This window comes from Eschrichtius robustus, chromosome 16 (assembly GCF_028021215.1).
Source record: "Eschrichtius robustus isolate mEscRob2 chromosome 16, mEscRob2.pri, whole genome shotgun sequence".
NCBI classification, from domain to species: domain Eukaryota; kingdom Metazoa; phylum Chordata; class Mammalia; order Artiodactyla; family Eschrichtiidae; genus Eschrichtius; species Eschrichtius robustus.
In genome coordinates, this window is record NC_090839.1 from 15320855 (window position 1) to 15335930 (window position 15076).

A 15076-nucleotide genomic window follows, 5' to 3' on the forward strand; every position below is an offset into this window, starting at 1 on the left:
ATGGAGTCTTCTGGACTTTTGAGCATCCTGGTGCTATCCATCCTTCTAGTGAATGTCCGGGGACATGGTCTGACTGACTGGTTCTTTCACAGTAAGTACTGGGGCCTCAGCCCTTGCCCTGGAGCGAAGGAATATTGCTGGGAAGGAGAAACAAGCACCTCAGGCTCGAGTTGCTTTCCACCACCTTAGCCCTGGTTCTGGGTTGGGAGTGGAGGGAGATATTTGGGATATTTCTTCCTATTTCCCTCTCTGTGGAAGATCCCTTCCATGAATGCAAGACTCCAGACCTGGGGCAACCCCTACCTTTAGCACTGTTGAAATGGAAGGTCTTTCTTGGTGGAGAGGGGGAAGAATCACAGGATCTAGCATTTTTGGGAGGGGCTATAGGAATCTGGGAAGCCTAAGGGACCTTCCCTTCGCCCCACAACAAAAATAGAATCAACTCCTGATTCTTTCAAATGTAGTCCTATAAAGTGTCCCTGCCTCCCCAGGGGTTCCTTGACTTTGGGCTAAAGGATAATATCCAGAAGTTCCTTTGAACTTAAGACAGTAATACTCCATGACTATATAAAAATAATGATAATTGCTACCATTTACTGAACACTCAGAAAGTAGGGATTTAAAGAGAGGGATCTGGAGTCATACTTGGTGGGTCCAAATTCCGGTTCCACCACTTAGTAGTCAAGTTACTTAAGTTGCATGTGCTTCAGTTTCCTCATCTGCAAAATGGGGATATTAATAGAATCTACCTCGTTGAACAATTATGGGGATTAAATGAGATAATCCATTTAAAACGTTTAGAAGAGTGCTCGGCTTATGGTAGACACTTAACTATATATATATCTATAATGTTAGTTAATATTACTGTGCATCCGTGACAATGATTATAGCTTTACACACTTTGTCTTATTTCTTCCTCACCACTCTGTAAGGCTAAAATGATTTTACAAATGAAGAAAACAAAGTTCAGAGAAGGTAAGTGGTAAATCAAAAGTTAGAATTAAAAAACCCAACGATCTGACTGCTAGGGTGCACAATATTTATCACTGCACAATAGCGCCCCCCAGAGGAACTCCCAAACACTGTCTCCTCAACCAGCCCAAAATGACCCCACTGGCTTAGACCAGTGGCTTTCAATGGGCGATTTTGCCTTCCAGGGGGACACTTACAGCGTCTGGAGACCTTTTTGGTTGTTACAAGTGGGGAGTGCTACTGGCATCTAGTGGGTAGGGGCCAGGGATGCTCCTAAATGTCCTACAATTCACAGGACAGCCTCCACCACCCATCAAATAATTATCCGGCCCAAATGCCTCTAGTGCCTAGGTTGAGAAATCCTGCCTTAGGGGGTGGGACTAGGTAGAGAGTGAGGGGTAGTCAGAAGGGAGGATGGTGCAGGCAGTGTTGGGAAATAAATGAAAGTCCCTGAGGAAAAGGACTCCTGGGGATGAGCAAAGTGAAAGCAAACTTCCCTGACTCCCCGGAATCGCCTTGGGTCTGGAGAAGGGTGGGCACTGTGACTTGTAAGACTCATGGTTATAAGTCCCTTCCCTAGAGAGATGCCCCAGAATCCAAGATAACTGTGAATTCAAAGAAAGGGATGAATGTTCGAAGGACAAAAAATGTCCAAGACATGAGAAGTGTTGCTTCTTCAGCTGCGGAAGAAAATGCTTAAACCTCCAACAAGGTAAGGTTGAGAGTCTCAGAGTAACCAACCCCTCTCCCCATACCCTCAATTTCTGCCCCTCTGCGCTGGTATTGTCCCTGGTTCACTAAGGGCTGGTCTCTGAGCAAGATTGCTGGACTTGGGAAACTTGAAATTCAGATTGATCACCGCCCCTAAACATGATGTATGACATTAGGGAGTATCTTCATCTTGTTTGGGCCTCAGTTTCCTTGAACAAAAGATAGGTGTAGGGCTGGGATTGAACCAGATAGCCTCTTGGCTCCTTTTCACTCTTATTATTATTATTTTTTCTTTTCTTTTTTTTCCACTCCTATGATTTTCTTAGTCCCCAGGGGGCTATTGCTGGCCCACCATATATCAACATTGTTGCTGCAAGTGATAATTAAGATATTTGTATTTCTAACAAATGCAAAAAATAGCTTTTTGCTCCAGATTGACTGCCTCTCTGCCTATACAAATCCAACTTAGCACTAGGAAAGCTTCCCTGACCACTCCAGACCAGAGGGTTCGTCCTTTGCTGATGCAATCTTAACTCTATGCCCATCTCCCTGGGCTCCAAAAAGACTATCAAAGATTCCTTTTTTTTTTTTTTTAATTGTAGTTATTTACAATGTTTCAGGTGTTCGACAAATTGATATATATATATATATAATCTTTTTCAGTTTCTTTTCTATTATAGGTCATTACAAGATATTGAATATAGTTATATATGTGCTATGCAGTAAGTCCTTGTTGTTTATCTATTTTATATACAGTAGGGTGTATCTGTGAATCCCAAACTCCTAATTTATCCCTCCCCCTCCTTTGCCTTTTGGTGACCATAAGTTTGTATTCCATGTCTGTGAATCTATTAAGACTATCAAAGATTTTTTATTCATTCAGTTAAATATTTGTCGATTGTCTCTGAGACCCATAATAGGATTTGACGAGTGTGATCAGGGAGGTTGAGGAAATCTTCCTTGAGAAAGCAGACCTGGAGTTGAGTTCAGAAGGATGTAGCAAATTTAGGGAAAAAATGGGTGGAAGGGCTTTCTAGGCACAGGGAACGTACGTGTATAAAGGCTCGATGGTAGGGCCTAGGGACGCCAGAGAGCAAGAGCAAGTATGAGCATGGTGCGAGGAAAAATGATTCTTGGTAGGTAGGGCCTGATGGGCGAGGGTCTCACCTTGATCTTAAGATCAATGGACATTCATTGAGGCAGGTGGGGACATGGTGTGGCTTTTACTATGCCTACAGAGCAGGAATGGAGTGGCTTAAAGGACTTCAGGATGAAAGAAAATGGTAGCTTGGACTAGATCGGTCGCTGAGGGGATGGAGAAGAGTAGGATATGTTTGAGAGGCATTTAGGAGGTGAAGTAAACAGGACTTGACAATGGAGCAGAGTAGACAGGCAGGAGGATAGTAAGTTGTTCATTTGCCTATCATTGAGGAATTCTGAATCCAGACTTCCTGAGTTCAAATCTTAGCTCCAGCTTGTACCAGCCTATTTATCTTGGGCAAATTAACAACTTTCCCGTGCGGTGCCTCATATAACAAAAAGACTAATGTCAAAGGTTATTTGAAAGATCAAATATGTTGATGCAAATATGAAGTGCTCAGAGCAATGCCTGGCATGTAACAGCCACGTGATACATATTAGCTCACATTATTCATCGTCCATGACTGGGAACTCCTATATAACAGAGGCCGTGCCTTTTCTTTGTCTCTTTAAGCATCTAGCACATAGTAGGTGCTCAATGAATAACTTATTCAGTTCAGTCAGGATGTATTTTGTTTTATCCTCAACATTTGCAAAATCCTACACTGTGTCCGACCACCTGCTGGGAATGGGGTTCCAAGATGAAATCAGACACAATCCCTGCTCACTAGAAGCTCACAACATCACAGATGAGACCAAAGATGTAAACAAATGACAAACATGCACACAAGGCTCAGAAGCACGGTAGAAAAATGCAGGATTGATTTAGGCACTTGTGAGGGTGTGGTGTGTAGAATGGAGTCCGAGACACCACAGTGGAGTTGATGTCCGGGAAAGGTTTTTAAAGGGAGAATAAGAGTGTCACTAATGAACAACAGAGGGGTGGCAGAGGGAATGTGGAGCGAATGGTGTGGAGGTGTGGGGTGGCATGGTGGGTTGAAGATTGTGGGAGCTTGTAGCTCAGAAGGGCACTGTGGTAGGGGAGGAGGCCAGAACCCCAAATAGGAGCCCGATCATGAAGGGTCTGTGGGTCATGGAAGACTTAGTCATGAAGTCAAGGTCTTAGCTGTGTAATAACATGATCAGCTTTGTCTCAGACCTACCAGGTCCTTCTCTCTGGTGGGCGGTATGAAGGATTGATTGGAGCAGCCAAGGACTGAGGCAGGAAGATCAGTTTGAAGCTAACTCAACAGCCCAGGCATGAGCCACTGAGACTTAAATTAAAGAGACGGGCAGACAGGTGAGCTATGAGAAGGTAAAAATCAGCAGGACTTAACTATTTAGCTGTGGGGATTGACCCTTGTGGAACTTATAGTTTAGTTAGCACCTGTATTAATTTGCTAGGGCTGCTGTAACAAAGCACCACAAACTGGGTGGCTTAAACAACAGAAATATATTGTCTCACAGTTCTGCAGGCTAGAAGTCCAAGGTCAAGTGTTGGTAAGGTTGGTTCTTTGTCAGGTGGTGAGGGAGAATCTGTTCCATGCCTCTCCCCTAACTTCTGGTAGTTTACTGGCAATCTTGGGCGTTCCCTGCCTTGGAGATCTCTCTCTCTCTTTTTTTTAAAATTTATTTTATTTTTGGCTTGCGTTCGGTCTTCGTTGCTGCGTGCGGGCTTTCTCTAGCTGCGGCGAGCTGGGGCCACTCTTCTTTGCCGTGCGTGGGCTTCTCATTGCGGTGGCTTCTCTTGTTGCAGAGCACGAACTCTAGGCTCTCGGGCTTCAGTAGTTGTGGCTCACGGGCTCTAGGGCTCAGGCTCAGTAGTTGTGGTGCACGGGCTTAGCTGCTCCGCAGCATGTGGGATCTTCCTGAAACAGGGCTCGAACCCGTGTCCCCTGCAATAGCAGGCGGATTCTTAATCACTGCACCACCAGGGAAGCCCCGGAGATCTCATCTTCACGTTCACATGGTGTCCTCCTTGGGTTTGGGTGTCTGTGTCTGAATTTACCCTTTTTATTTTTTTATTATGTTTTAAAATTTTTACTGGAGTGTAGTTGATTTACAATGTTGTGTTAATTTCTGGTGTACAGTAAAGTGAAACAGTTTTACATATACATATACCCACTATTTTTTAGCTTCTTTTTCCATATAGGTCATTACAGTATAGTGAGTAGATTTCCCTGTGCTATACAGTAGGTCCTTATTAGTTATCTATTTGACTTTACCATTTTTAAAGGACACCAGTCATATTGGATTAGGGGCCCACCCCATTCCAGTATGACCTCATCTTAACTAATTACATCTGCCACAATTCTATTTCCAAATAGGGTCCCATTCTTAGGCACTGAGGGTTAGGACTTCAACATATGAACTTGAGGGGGAGGGGGACTCAACCCATAACAGAACAGAAGCTAACTGCAGGAAAAAAAGGGGCTTGACCATCTGAAAAACTACCCGCTGCCTTCCCTGCATGGACTTGCCTTTGACTCTGATCCCATATTCTCTTTCCTTGGCATGGTTTGGAGGGCAGAGTAAGTGGCTTATTATTTGGCATTTTCAAGGCACTCCGTATCTTTTATCCATTCAGGATGTATTTATTGAGCAGCTACTCTCTGCCAGGCACTGTGCAAGGAGCTGCACATTCAGATACAATCAAGGAACTCACAACTTAGAGGGCCACAAGGGTGGTCTTACTTGCACCTCAGGACAGCCCTGTGCAACAAGTAGGGTGGGATTTTGCATTCCCATTTTACAGAAGGGAAAGTCAAGGACAAGACAGGTAACGTGGGAGGTTGATGTGCACACACCAAATTAGGAACAGAGCCATGAAACCAGAGGTTCCTCACTCTCAGGGGAGACACTGAGTCCAGTGACCAGAAGGGAAGGGGGAGACTGATGTTCCCTGGGGATGCAGACACCCAAACAGCTCCACTTCGGGGTTTCCCTGCAAATGTGCAAATACATCAGTGGAGCTAGGCTCCCGAGATGTGAAAAGGTGAAAGGAGCTTGTTCAGTTTCATCTGGACAATAAAGGTTGATTTTTTTTTTTTTTTTTTTTTGGCATGGGCACTCTAAATTCTCAACTCTGGGGTCTCCCTGCAGACATATGCAGTATGCCCAGAGAACCTGGCCCCTGCTTGGCTTTTTTCCGTCGTTGGTGGTATGATAAGACAAATAATACCTGCTCCAGCTTCATCTATGGCGGCTGCAAAGGAAACAATAACAACTTCCAATCCCAAGCCATATGCCAGAGCACCTGCCCCCCAAAAAGGTGAGTCCCAGGGGCTCCAGTCTCCCAACCTCGCCAGGGCCACACCGGGAGGTCTGGGTGTTGCTTGGTCCATTCTGGGATGGTTATATCCTTGACAGACGAGGTACTGACAGGACCAGCTCCGATCAGGAGGTAAGAATGCACCTTGCAGAGGGTTGGACAGTGGCTTTCCAGGAACCGAGGTTGGGAAGGGACGTGGTTGTGAATAAATGCTGGCAAGTATGAGGGGTGGGGGAGGATGCAGACGTGGTGAAATCCCAGAGGCCATCTTCAGAGAGGTCACAGGACATCCAGCCTAGTGCCAGACAGGCTGACCAAGCACCCCTTCCAGGACATCAGTTTCCTCTCACAATACTCTTCGCCAGCAGCTCACTCCCATCCACAACCCATTTTTCCTTTAAGGAGATTTAGAGCTTCCCAGAGCAAACCCACTTCCTCTTAATCTCCTGTGAAAAGATGTACAAACATAACTTCAAGATCAGTTCTGAAGATGAGCTGAGCCCAAAATGCTCAGCTGGTCCTGTCCTTCATTCTCAACAGGCTCTAATTTCTGAATGCGTAAGGATACCTTGGAGCCACCACCAGAATTTGGCTCAGGACCCAAGGATCTCTCTGTGTGCCTGATAAACGCTCCAGGCTGGCTTCCACTCCTCCACTCCCAGTGTTCCAGGGCCTTAGCTCTTCCCCAGACTGAACCCTGGGATCTTGCTCCCCTTTCTCCATCTCAGCCTCTTTTTAGACATGATATCCTTCTGTTTTGATCCCATCTCTATGCCTTCCTTCCTTTATGTCCAACTTCTAGAACCCCTTGTTTATACCTGTGTAGCTCCCATTCTCCCCAATAAAGCACTCTGTTTAGTCCTGTGCCTCTGAGACTGAATAATTCACATCTGTTGGCACATCACACTTCGTAGAGAGTAGCTGGTCATTGAGATTTCTGGTGACACCATTAAAGGGAGTGAAGACAATCAGAACCTCGAGAGTTGAGAATTCCATGGATGTTGTTATCTTCCTCTGTTTCTTCAAAACATCGTAAGACCCTTTTAAGACAAGGGCCCATGGGCGTTGCTTTAGTTTGGATCCCCTAGAAAACAATACTAGGAGAAGGGCATGGGTGGAAGTATAATAGTTTATTTGGGAGATTTCTTAAGAAACACAAGTTGAGGAGTGGGATAAGTGATACAAGGAGGAGAGGAGTTGATTATGAGTTGGTTACCACGGTGGGAAACTGCAGCTTTATCCCACTGGGGACCTTCTAAAGAACCATGTAAAACATGTCTCCAAATTTTCTTCATCCATCTCCAGTGATGGGGAAGCTGAGGTGTTTAGCCATTGATTCCCATCCCTTACTGGATACGTGGGGTTGTTAAATCCCTTGCTCTTCCAGACTGTTCTGCACTCAAGCTGAGCAAGCTTCCCAGGGAGCCAGAGAAAACTCAGAGCAGAGAAGTAGAGACTCCGACACTTGAAGTGGGAAGCTATCAGTGTACACTGGATATTATTCAGCCATAAAAAGGAATGAAGCACTAATACATGTTACACTGTGGATGAACCTAAAAAACATTCCGCTAAGTGAAAGAAGCCACACACGAAAGGTCGTATACTATAAGATTCCATTTACATGAAATATCCAGAACAGGTAAATCCATAAAGACAAAAAGTAGAATAGTGGTTGCCAGGGGCTGGAATAGGCTAGGGGTGTGTGTAGAGTGACTGCTAATGGTATGGGCTTTTCTTCTGGGGTGATGAAAACATTTTGCAATTAATAAAGTTGGAAGTTGCACAATATTATGAAGGTACTAAAAAGCCACTGAACTGTTCCTTTAAAGTGGTTAATTTTATTTGATGTGAATTCCACCTCAATTTTAAAAAGTGGATTAGGAAAAGAAAATAATGCACTAGAACTGTCTCCTAAAGCTGCAGGTAAAATCAGAGATGAGCAAAGAGTATGTCCTACTGTTGCTGAAAGCCTTAAATTAGAAACTTCAACAGAACAATCTTCAGGCCCCACTGCTGCAGCTAGCTCTGAGGTCATAACTGACATTTATTTTTTTCCCTCCTGCATCACCTATTCCAAATTTCACCCGATGATAGAAGCTCTCCATTAGCTGTAACATTCTCTCCTGCTTTCAAATCACCACCATCTTGACAGGTACTCTCTGAAGATTTGGTTCAACCTCGAATCAACCTGTCTCCTCCCCCACTCATGGCAATACCTTTACTCTCTGACCGTGATTAAAGAAAAGGGGTGGCCCAAAAAGAAGGAAGAGAAAGACAGAAGGGAGATGAAGGGCAGGGAGAAAGAGACCCAGACAGAGGGAGAAACAAAGAAAAAGAGAGAAAGGCAGAGTAAAAGAAAGGCACTGAGAGAAGAAACAAAAACAAAAACAGTGTGAGAAAAATAAGCAGACAGAAAAATAGATAGGTCAGGAAAAGAGTAAGATTGGAAAGAGAGAAGAGAACTAGGATCCTCTTGATCTCCAAACTCCCCCTGGAAAACAGAAGACCCTGGAATTGAACGTGCCCTTCTGCTAAGGGGGTCTAGAACCCCCGGACAAGCTTTGCCCTTCTCCCTGGTTGACCAGAAAGCCAGAGAGCCTCGGTGAGCTGAGGATGGGGAGCCTGTCCCCGCAAGGGCGCTGTGGGTGTCAGCTAGTCCCAGTGATGGCCTCTGGGACTTGGTGTTCCCCAGAAGAGGGAGTGTGGCTGGCTTGTCGCCAGTGATGTGTGGTTCCTGGAGTGGAACCACCAGGACAGCCAAAATTCAGAAGCAGGAGCTGCCGCGCAGGAGTTCCTGGTTTTGGTGCCACCAGCCAGGCCAGTCCCTTCTAATATGGGGTTCTCTGGAGTTCTGCCAATCCTGGTACCATTCATCCTCCTGGGGTGTGTCCAGGAACGTGGGCTGGTGGAGGTGTTCTTTCACAGTAAGTACTGGGGACTCGGTCTTCCCAGTGGAGAAATGGAACTTGGCTGGGAGGAAGGAACAAAGAATGTTAAAGATGAGGGATGCTTTCCCCACCTCAGTCTGGGATCCTGGGTGGGAAAGAGGGGAGCTATCTGGAGTCCTTCTTTCAGCCCCTTTCCTCCTGATAAGATGCCCTCGGTGAATGCAGGAAACTGGTTCTGTGGCAACTGACTCCCCACCATCATTATGAGAGGAATTCTTCCTGGAAGGGTTTAGACCTGGAGCTCATGAAACAGACTAAGGGAACAGGGAAGCGTAAGGGCTTTCCCATAAGAAAGGCCACACCCCCTAGCACTACCTTCATCAGCTTTCAAATCTTCCCACTGTAGCCCTCCAAAGTCTCCCCACACCCACACACGCACCTACAGGGGATCCTTGTCTTTAGGGTAAAGAATGGTCTTTGAAACTCCCCTGAAATGCTGATATTTGAAGACCCCCGTAATTAGCACCTATGATAAACTGAGCCCTCAGACAGCAGGGAAGCCACACATTGCAAGGCCAAATCTTGCTCCACTCCCTAGCAGCCATGTGAACTTGGCAAGTTCACATAACCTCTCTGTGCTTCAGATGCTTCTGTTTAGAAAATGTGAATGTCGATAGGACCTACCCATAGAGTTGTAATGAGGATTGAGGAGAAAAGAGCAGGTACACCGTAAGCCTTCATCAATATTAGTTATAATGATGATGACGATGATGTCCCAGGCAGCTGGACAATGGCTTTACAAGGTTTGTCATATATATGAATCCTCAAAACAGTCCTACAGGCAAATGAAGGAATCGAGGTTCAGAGATGGTTCCTGCCAGACCAAGGGTTGCACAGAATTCGAAAGCCCAGCCGTCTGACTCCAGAAATGGAAATCTCAATCACTGGGAGCTATAGCATCCCTGCCCCCACCCAGGCAACATCCAAATACTGGAAGGCCAAGGGACCAGAATAGTCCTAGGGGAGAGCATCTTTCTCCCTGGAAACTTATGGGTGGTGGGTTTAGGGATCAGATGCTGAGTTGTTATGGGGCTGGGGGTGGGGACATCATCGTGAAAATCCTGAGCCCCCTGAAGGTCACTACCTTCTGGGGACAGTGAAATGAAAACAAGCCTCCTTACTTCTGTGGTGGTGCCCTGGGCCTGAGAAGGGAGGGTTCCAGCCCCTTCAAGGCCCCAGAGGAGTATATCTTTCCATCCCTTGGAGATGTGTCCCCGAGTCAGAGTAAGATGTGAAACAGAAGAAAGAAACCTATGTACCAAGAACAGACAGTGTCCAGAGAAGATGAACTGTTGCAGGTTTAGCTGTGGAAAAAAATGTGTACATGTCAGACAAGGTAACTCACAAATCCCCTGAATTATTCCACACACTCATGCCTCCCCCACCTTTCTGCCACCTGCGCTGGCATTGTTCGGCTCCTCCGCTGGTTTGCTGATGGCTGGTCTCTGACCAAGAGATTGGGTGCACCTTCAACTTGGCACAAATCCTAGCAGTGCTGGGCTGGGGAGGGTGTTCAGAGACATGGGTTTTATTTCATTTCTGCCTCTATTTAGGTATGTGATGTAACATAATTTTTCCTTTAAGGGCCTTGGTCTCCCCATCTGCAAGAAAGATGTGAGTATTAGACCATATGGTCTCTCTCTTTTTTAAAAAATTAATTAATAATTTTTTTGGCTGCATCAGGTCTCAGTTGTGGCATGCGGGATCTTTCGTTGAGGCATGTGGGCTCTTCATTGTGGGGCGTGGGCTCTCTCTAGTTGTGGCGTGTGGGTTTTCTCTCTATAGTTGTGGTGCACAGGCTCCAGGGTGCATGGGCTCTGTAGTTTGAGGCGCGCGAGCTCAGTAGTTGTGGCACGGGCTTAGTTGCCCCGCGACATGTGGGATCTTAGTTCCCCGACCAGGGATCGAACCCACGTCCCCTGCATTGGAAGGCGGATTCTCTACCACTGGACCACCAAGGAAGTCCCAACCATATGGTCTCTTGACTACTCTTCCGTGATCCTCTGAAATGCCAAGTAGCCACGGAAGTCTCATCAAATGCCAGCAAGCTGGCAGGTGGCGTGATAGCTATAAAAGACAGGTATATGATTTGTATTTCCTGGCTTTTTTTCAGGCCTCTCTGTCTATAGACATCAGTGACGCCTTCCCTAGCCACCTTTGATCTCCTATGCTCTTTCCTCTCTGCCTATATCATTGAGCTCTAAAGAAGACCATCAAGGGCCATTCATTCATTCATTCATTCATTCAACAAACATTTACTGGTGCCCCTGACACCCATGATGGGCTCCACTTGCTCAGTGTAGCCAGGGAGGACAGGAAAGGCATTCCTGGGAAAGGGATCTATGATTTAAGAACTGAAAGATGGGTAGTAGGTAGGCAAAAATTGGAAGGAAGTGCCTTCCAGGCACAGGTAATAGCATGTGCAAAGACCCTGTGAGCAGATACCATAATCAGGCTAGAAAGGCCAGAGAACAGAGATGGGCATGAACATAGTGAGAGATGAGAATGATGAAGCTGGAGTAGGTAGAGAAGGTTCTGACAAGGCAGGTCCTTGCCAGTCAGAGTAAAGGGTCTGGTCTTGATCTTAAGAGCAACAGACTATCTACATTCAAGTCCCTTACTATTTATATGTGACCTTAGGGAAGTTACTTAGCCTCTCTGAGCGTCAGTTTACTCATTTGAAAAATGAGGACAATAAGAGGACCTATGTGTTAATATATGAAAAGTACTAAGAACAGTGCCTGACCCTTTAATAATTGTGTCCTTGTTGCGCTTTAGACTATGAGGTTCTAAAGAACTCTATGTGTGTCTCATAGCACTATGAACAAAACAGTTGTTCAGTAAAGGCTTCTTTAAGTTCTGGATACATTTGATTTTTTATTGTAAACATTCCTGAAGCATCCACTCAATTAGGAAAAGTTCTGCACCGTGCTCTAAGATTCTCATGCCCTTACACACTCTCCTGTGCCTTTGCACATGCCTGGAATGTTCTTTAGGGGAGCGGGCATCCAAACAGCCCTGCCCCTCAATCTCCCTGCAGACATATGCACTTTGCCAAAGGAGTCTGGCCCCTGCATGGCCTACCTTCCACGCTGGTGGTATGATCAGGAAAATGAGGCCTGCTCCAAATTCATCTATGGCGGTTGCCAAGGGAACAATAACAACTTCCAATCTGAAGCTGTCTGCAGGGCTATCTGCCCCAAAAGGAGTAAGTCCCAGCGACCCCGATCTCCATGCTCATCCAGGCCACTCTGGGAGGCCTGGGTGTTGGCTGGTCCACTCCAGAAACTTGGCAGGCTTGGGGCTGACAGAACCGGTCCAATCAGGAGGTAAGAATGCAGTGCACAGAGGGGTAAGTAGAGGATGTTTTGGGAAAGAGAGGGTGGCGAGGGGAGCAGTGGTCAAAGGGATGTGGGAGAATGCGAAGTGAACGGGGGGTACAGAGAGAGTAAGCAGAAGTGGTGGCGTATCTGAGACCAAGGCAGAAGAAGGCCCAGTGGACCAGCCCAGCGCTGGGCACCCTGTACCAGCCAGTCGCTCCAGGCCTTAACTTCTCATCAAACCGCATCACTGATTCTTTTTCTTTTTCAAGGTGATTATAGCCAGGACAACCACATGTTTTATTGACCAAACCAAGGCACTTTTAAGAGTGAAAGGAGATGTCGTTCATTATTACACTGGGAACAACAGGCATAAACTGGGACTCTACTGGAAAAACCAGAACACGTGATAACTCTATGAGTCCCTTAAGTCACTCCACTTCTGTTTTCTCTCCTTGTGAAAAGATATAAAAATGATCCCATCTCCTTTTTCCCATTAATTGCAAGATATGGTCCCTAAGGCGAGCAGAGCCCCAGCAACTCACCAGGACATCATTTTTTTGTCCTGTTGTCTTGCAGAGTCAACTAGCTGGCTGGGATAAAGAAAGCTGGAACAACCTCCAGGATTTGGCTCGTAATCCAGGGATCTTTCCTAGGTGTGGCTGACAGATGTTCCGTATTGGCTTCCACTGGCCAAATCTCAGCTGCCAAGACCTTGGCTGTTCCCCTGAGGACCCCCCCATGATTTGCTGACTCCCTTTTCTCCAGCTCAGCTTCTCTTCAAACATAATGCCCTTCGCCCTTTGACCCCTTCTCAGCGTGTGACCCTATCTCTTCAACTTTCAGGGCCCCCATTTACCCTTTGGAAACCTTCAGTTTCCCCTAATAAAATGCTCTGTGAGGTCTGAGATCTCTGAGGCTGAATCATTCACATCTGTTCCCTCTGTGCAGAGAACAAAAAGTCATTGGCTCTCCCAGTGACACCAAGAGGGGGCGAGATGAGTATGAAAATCCTGCAAACAGAATGCTGGAGATACCGTTGTCCTGGTAAAATTGTCGTTAAGATGCATAAGAATGGAACCCGAGCAGATCCTGGTTTGTATGGGCTAAAGCTTATAAAGGCTGGGGGTTCCCTTAAAAAAGAATACAAATTAAATTTAAAAGTGAACATTACTTCAAATGAGAAAGGAAATTGCACCAATTGCACAATTTAAGAAGAAAACGAATACTACAGATTGCACAAAATCCATTTAGATTCATTATTAATTAATTTTTAAAATTTAAGACATCAATTCTGTAAAACTCAGTTTCTTTTTCTTTTTTTAATTAATTAATTAATTAATTTATTTTTGGCTGTGTTGGGTCTTCGTTTCTGTGCGAGGGCTTTCTCCAGTTGTGGCGAGCGGGGGCCACTCTTCATCGCGGTGCGCGGGCCTCTCACTGTCGTGGCCTCTCCCGTTGCGGAGCACAGGCTCCAGATGCGCAGGCTCAGTAGTTGTGGCGCACGGGCCCAGTTGCTCCGCGGCATGTGGGATCCTCCCGGACCGGGGCACGAACCTGTGTCCCCTGCATTGGCAAGCGGATTCCCAACCACTGCGCCACCAGGGAAGCCCTCAATTTCTTTTTTTAATGAATTTATTTATTTATATTTTATTTTTGGCTGCGCTGGGTCTTCGTTGTTGCACGCGGGCTTTCTCTAGTTGCGGCGAGCGGGGGCTACTCTTCGTTGTGGTGCACGGGCTACTCAGTGCAGTGACTTCTCTTGTTGCAGAGCATGGGCTCTAGGCATGCAGTCTTCAGTAGTTGTGGCACACTGGCTCAGTAGTTGTGGCGCACAGGCTCTAGAGCGCAGACTAAGTAGTTGTGGCACACGGGCTTAGTTGCTCTGCGGCATGTGGGATCTTCCCACACCAGGGCTCAAACCCGTGTCCCCTGCATTAGCAGGCGGATTCTTAACCACTGTGCCACCAGGGAAGTCCAAAACTCAATTTCTATAGAAAGATAATTCAGCCTTTTGTTTAACATGGCTGATCAAAAAATGATTATAGTTTGATTTTGATTATGGTTGGAGTGCATAAATGCACAGCTGTATTTGATATTTGTAGTTCTCCTACAGGTGTGTGTCCTAAAAACTCAGGGATTTAATAAATTCTCTTTTGTATACTTCCATCAAAAAAGAAAGCAATGCAGGGTGTGTTTAAAATTGTACATGTTGCATTATCAGGTATATTCTTCCTAGTGAAGAATATCTGTTCTGAACAGGCTTCCATAAGAACTGATTTTTTTTTCTATTTATAAATTTATATATCCGATATTTGGAAGAACTTTTTCTTTTTTTAAAAAATAAATTTATTTATTTATTTATTTATTTATTTATTTATTTTTGGCTGCGTTGGGTCTTTGTTGCTGCGCGTGGGCTTTCTCTAGTTGCAGCGAATGGGGGCTACTCTTCATTGTGGTGCGTGGGCACGGGCTTCTCATTGCGGTGGCTTCTCTTGTTGTGGAGCACGGGCTCTAGGCACGTGGGCCTCAGTAGTTGTGGCACACGAGCTTAGTTGCTCCATGGCATGTGGGATGTTCCCGGACCAGGGATCGAACCCGTGTCCCCTGATTGGCAGGCGGATTCTTAACCACTGCGCCACCAGGGAAGTCCCTGGAAGAACTTTCTGCAGAATGATTTTTCTGGCTCCATACATTTTAAACCTTGTTTTTCC

The 15076-nt window shown here is 45.9% G+C and overlaps 2 protein-coding genes across 2 annotated transcripts; both read left to right on the forward strand.

Moving 5' to 3' along the window:
• LOC137750328 (WAP four-disulfide core domain protein 6-like) lies at positions 1-7606 on the forward strand. Its single transcript, XM_068524721.1, has 4 exons — positions 1-91; positions 1553-1682; positions 5913-6094; positions 7482-7606. The coding sequence occupies exons 1-4, from the start codon at positions 1-3 to the stop codon at positions 7604-7606; spliced, it is 528 nt and encodes a 175-aa protein (XP_068380822.1).
• Positions 7607-8927: 1321 nt separating this feature from the next.
• On the forward strand, positions 8928-11203 carry LOC137750329 (WAP four-disulfide core domain protein 6A-like). The gene is made up of 3 exons (XM_068524722.1): positions 8928-9005; positions 10249-10378; positions 11172-11203. Exons 1-3 carry the CDS (start codon positions 8928-8930, stop codon positions 11201-11203), a joined length of 240 nt encoding a protein of 79 aa, XP_068380823.1.
• Positions 11204-15076: the final 3873 nt, after the last annotated feature.

Coding starts and splice junctions, on each gene's coding strand:
- LOC137750328 (XM_068524721.1), top strand. CDS start 1: ATGGAGTCTTCTGGACTTTTGAGCATCCTGGTGCTATCCATCCTTCTA. Junction 1,683..5,912: donor AAATGCTTAAACCTCCAACA/AGGTAAGGTTGA, acceptor TCTCAACTCTGG/GGTCTCCCTGCAGACATATG. Junction 6,095..7,481: donor AGCACCTGCCCCCCAAAAAG/GTGAGTCCCAGG, acceptor TTGCTCTTCCAG/ACTGTTCTGCACTCAAGCTG.
- LOC137750329 (XM_068524722.1), top strand. CDS start 8,928: ATGGGGTTCTCTGGAGTTCTGCCAATCCTGGTACCATTCATCCTCCTG. Junction 9,006..10,248: donor AGGAACGTGGGCTGGTGGAG/GTGTTCTTTCAC, acceptor CATCCCTTGGAG/ATGTGTCCCCGAGTCAGAGT. Junction 10,379..11,171: donor ATGTGTACATGTCAGACAAG/GTAACTCACAAA, acceptor CTCTGTCTATAG/ACATCAGTGACGCCTTCCCT.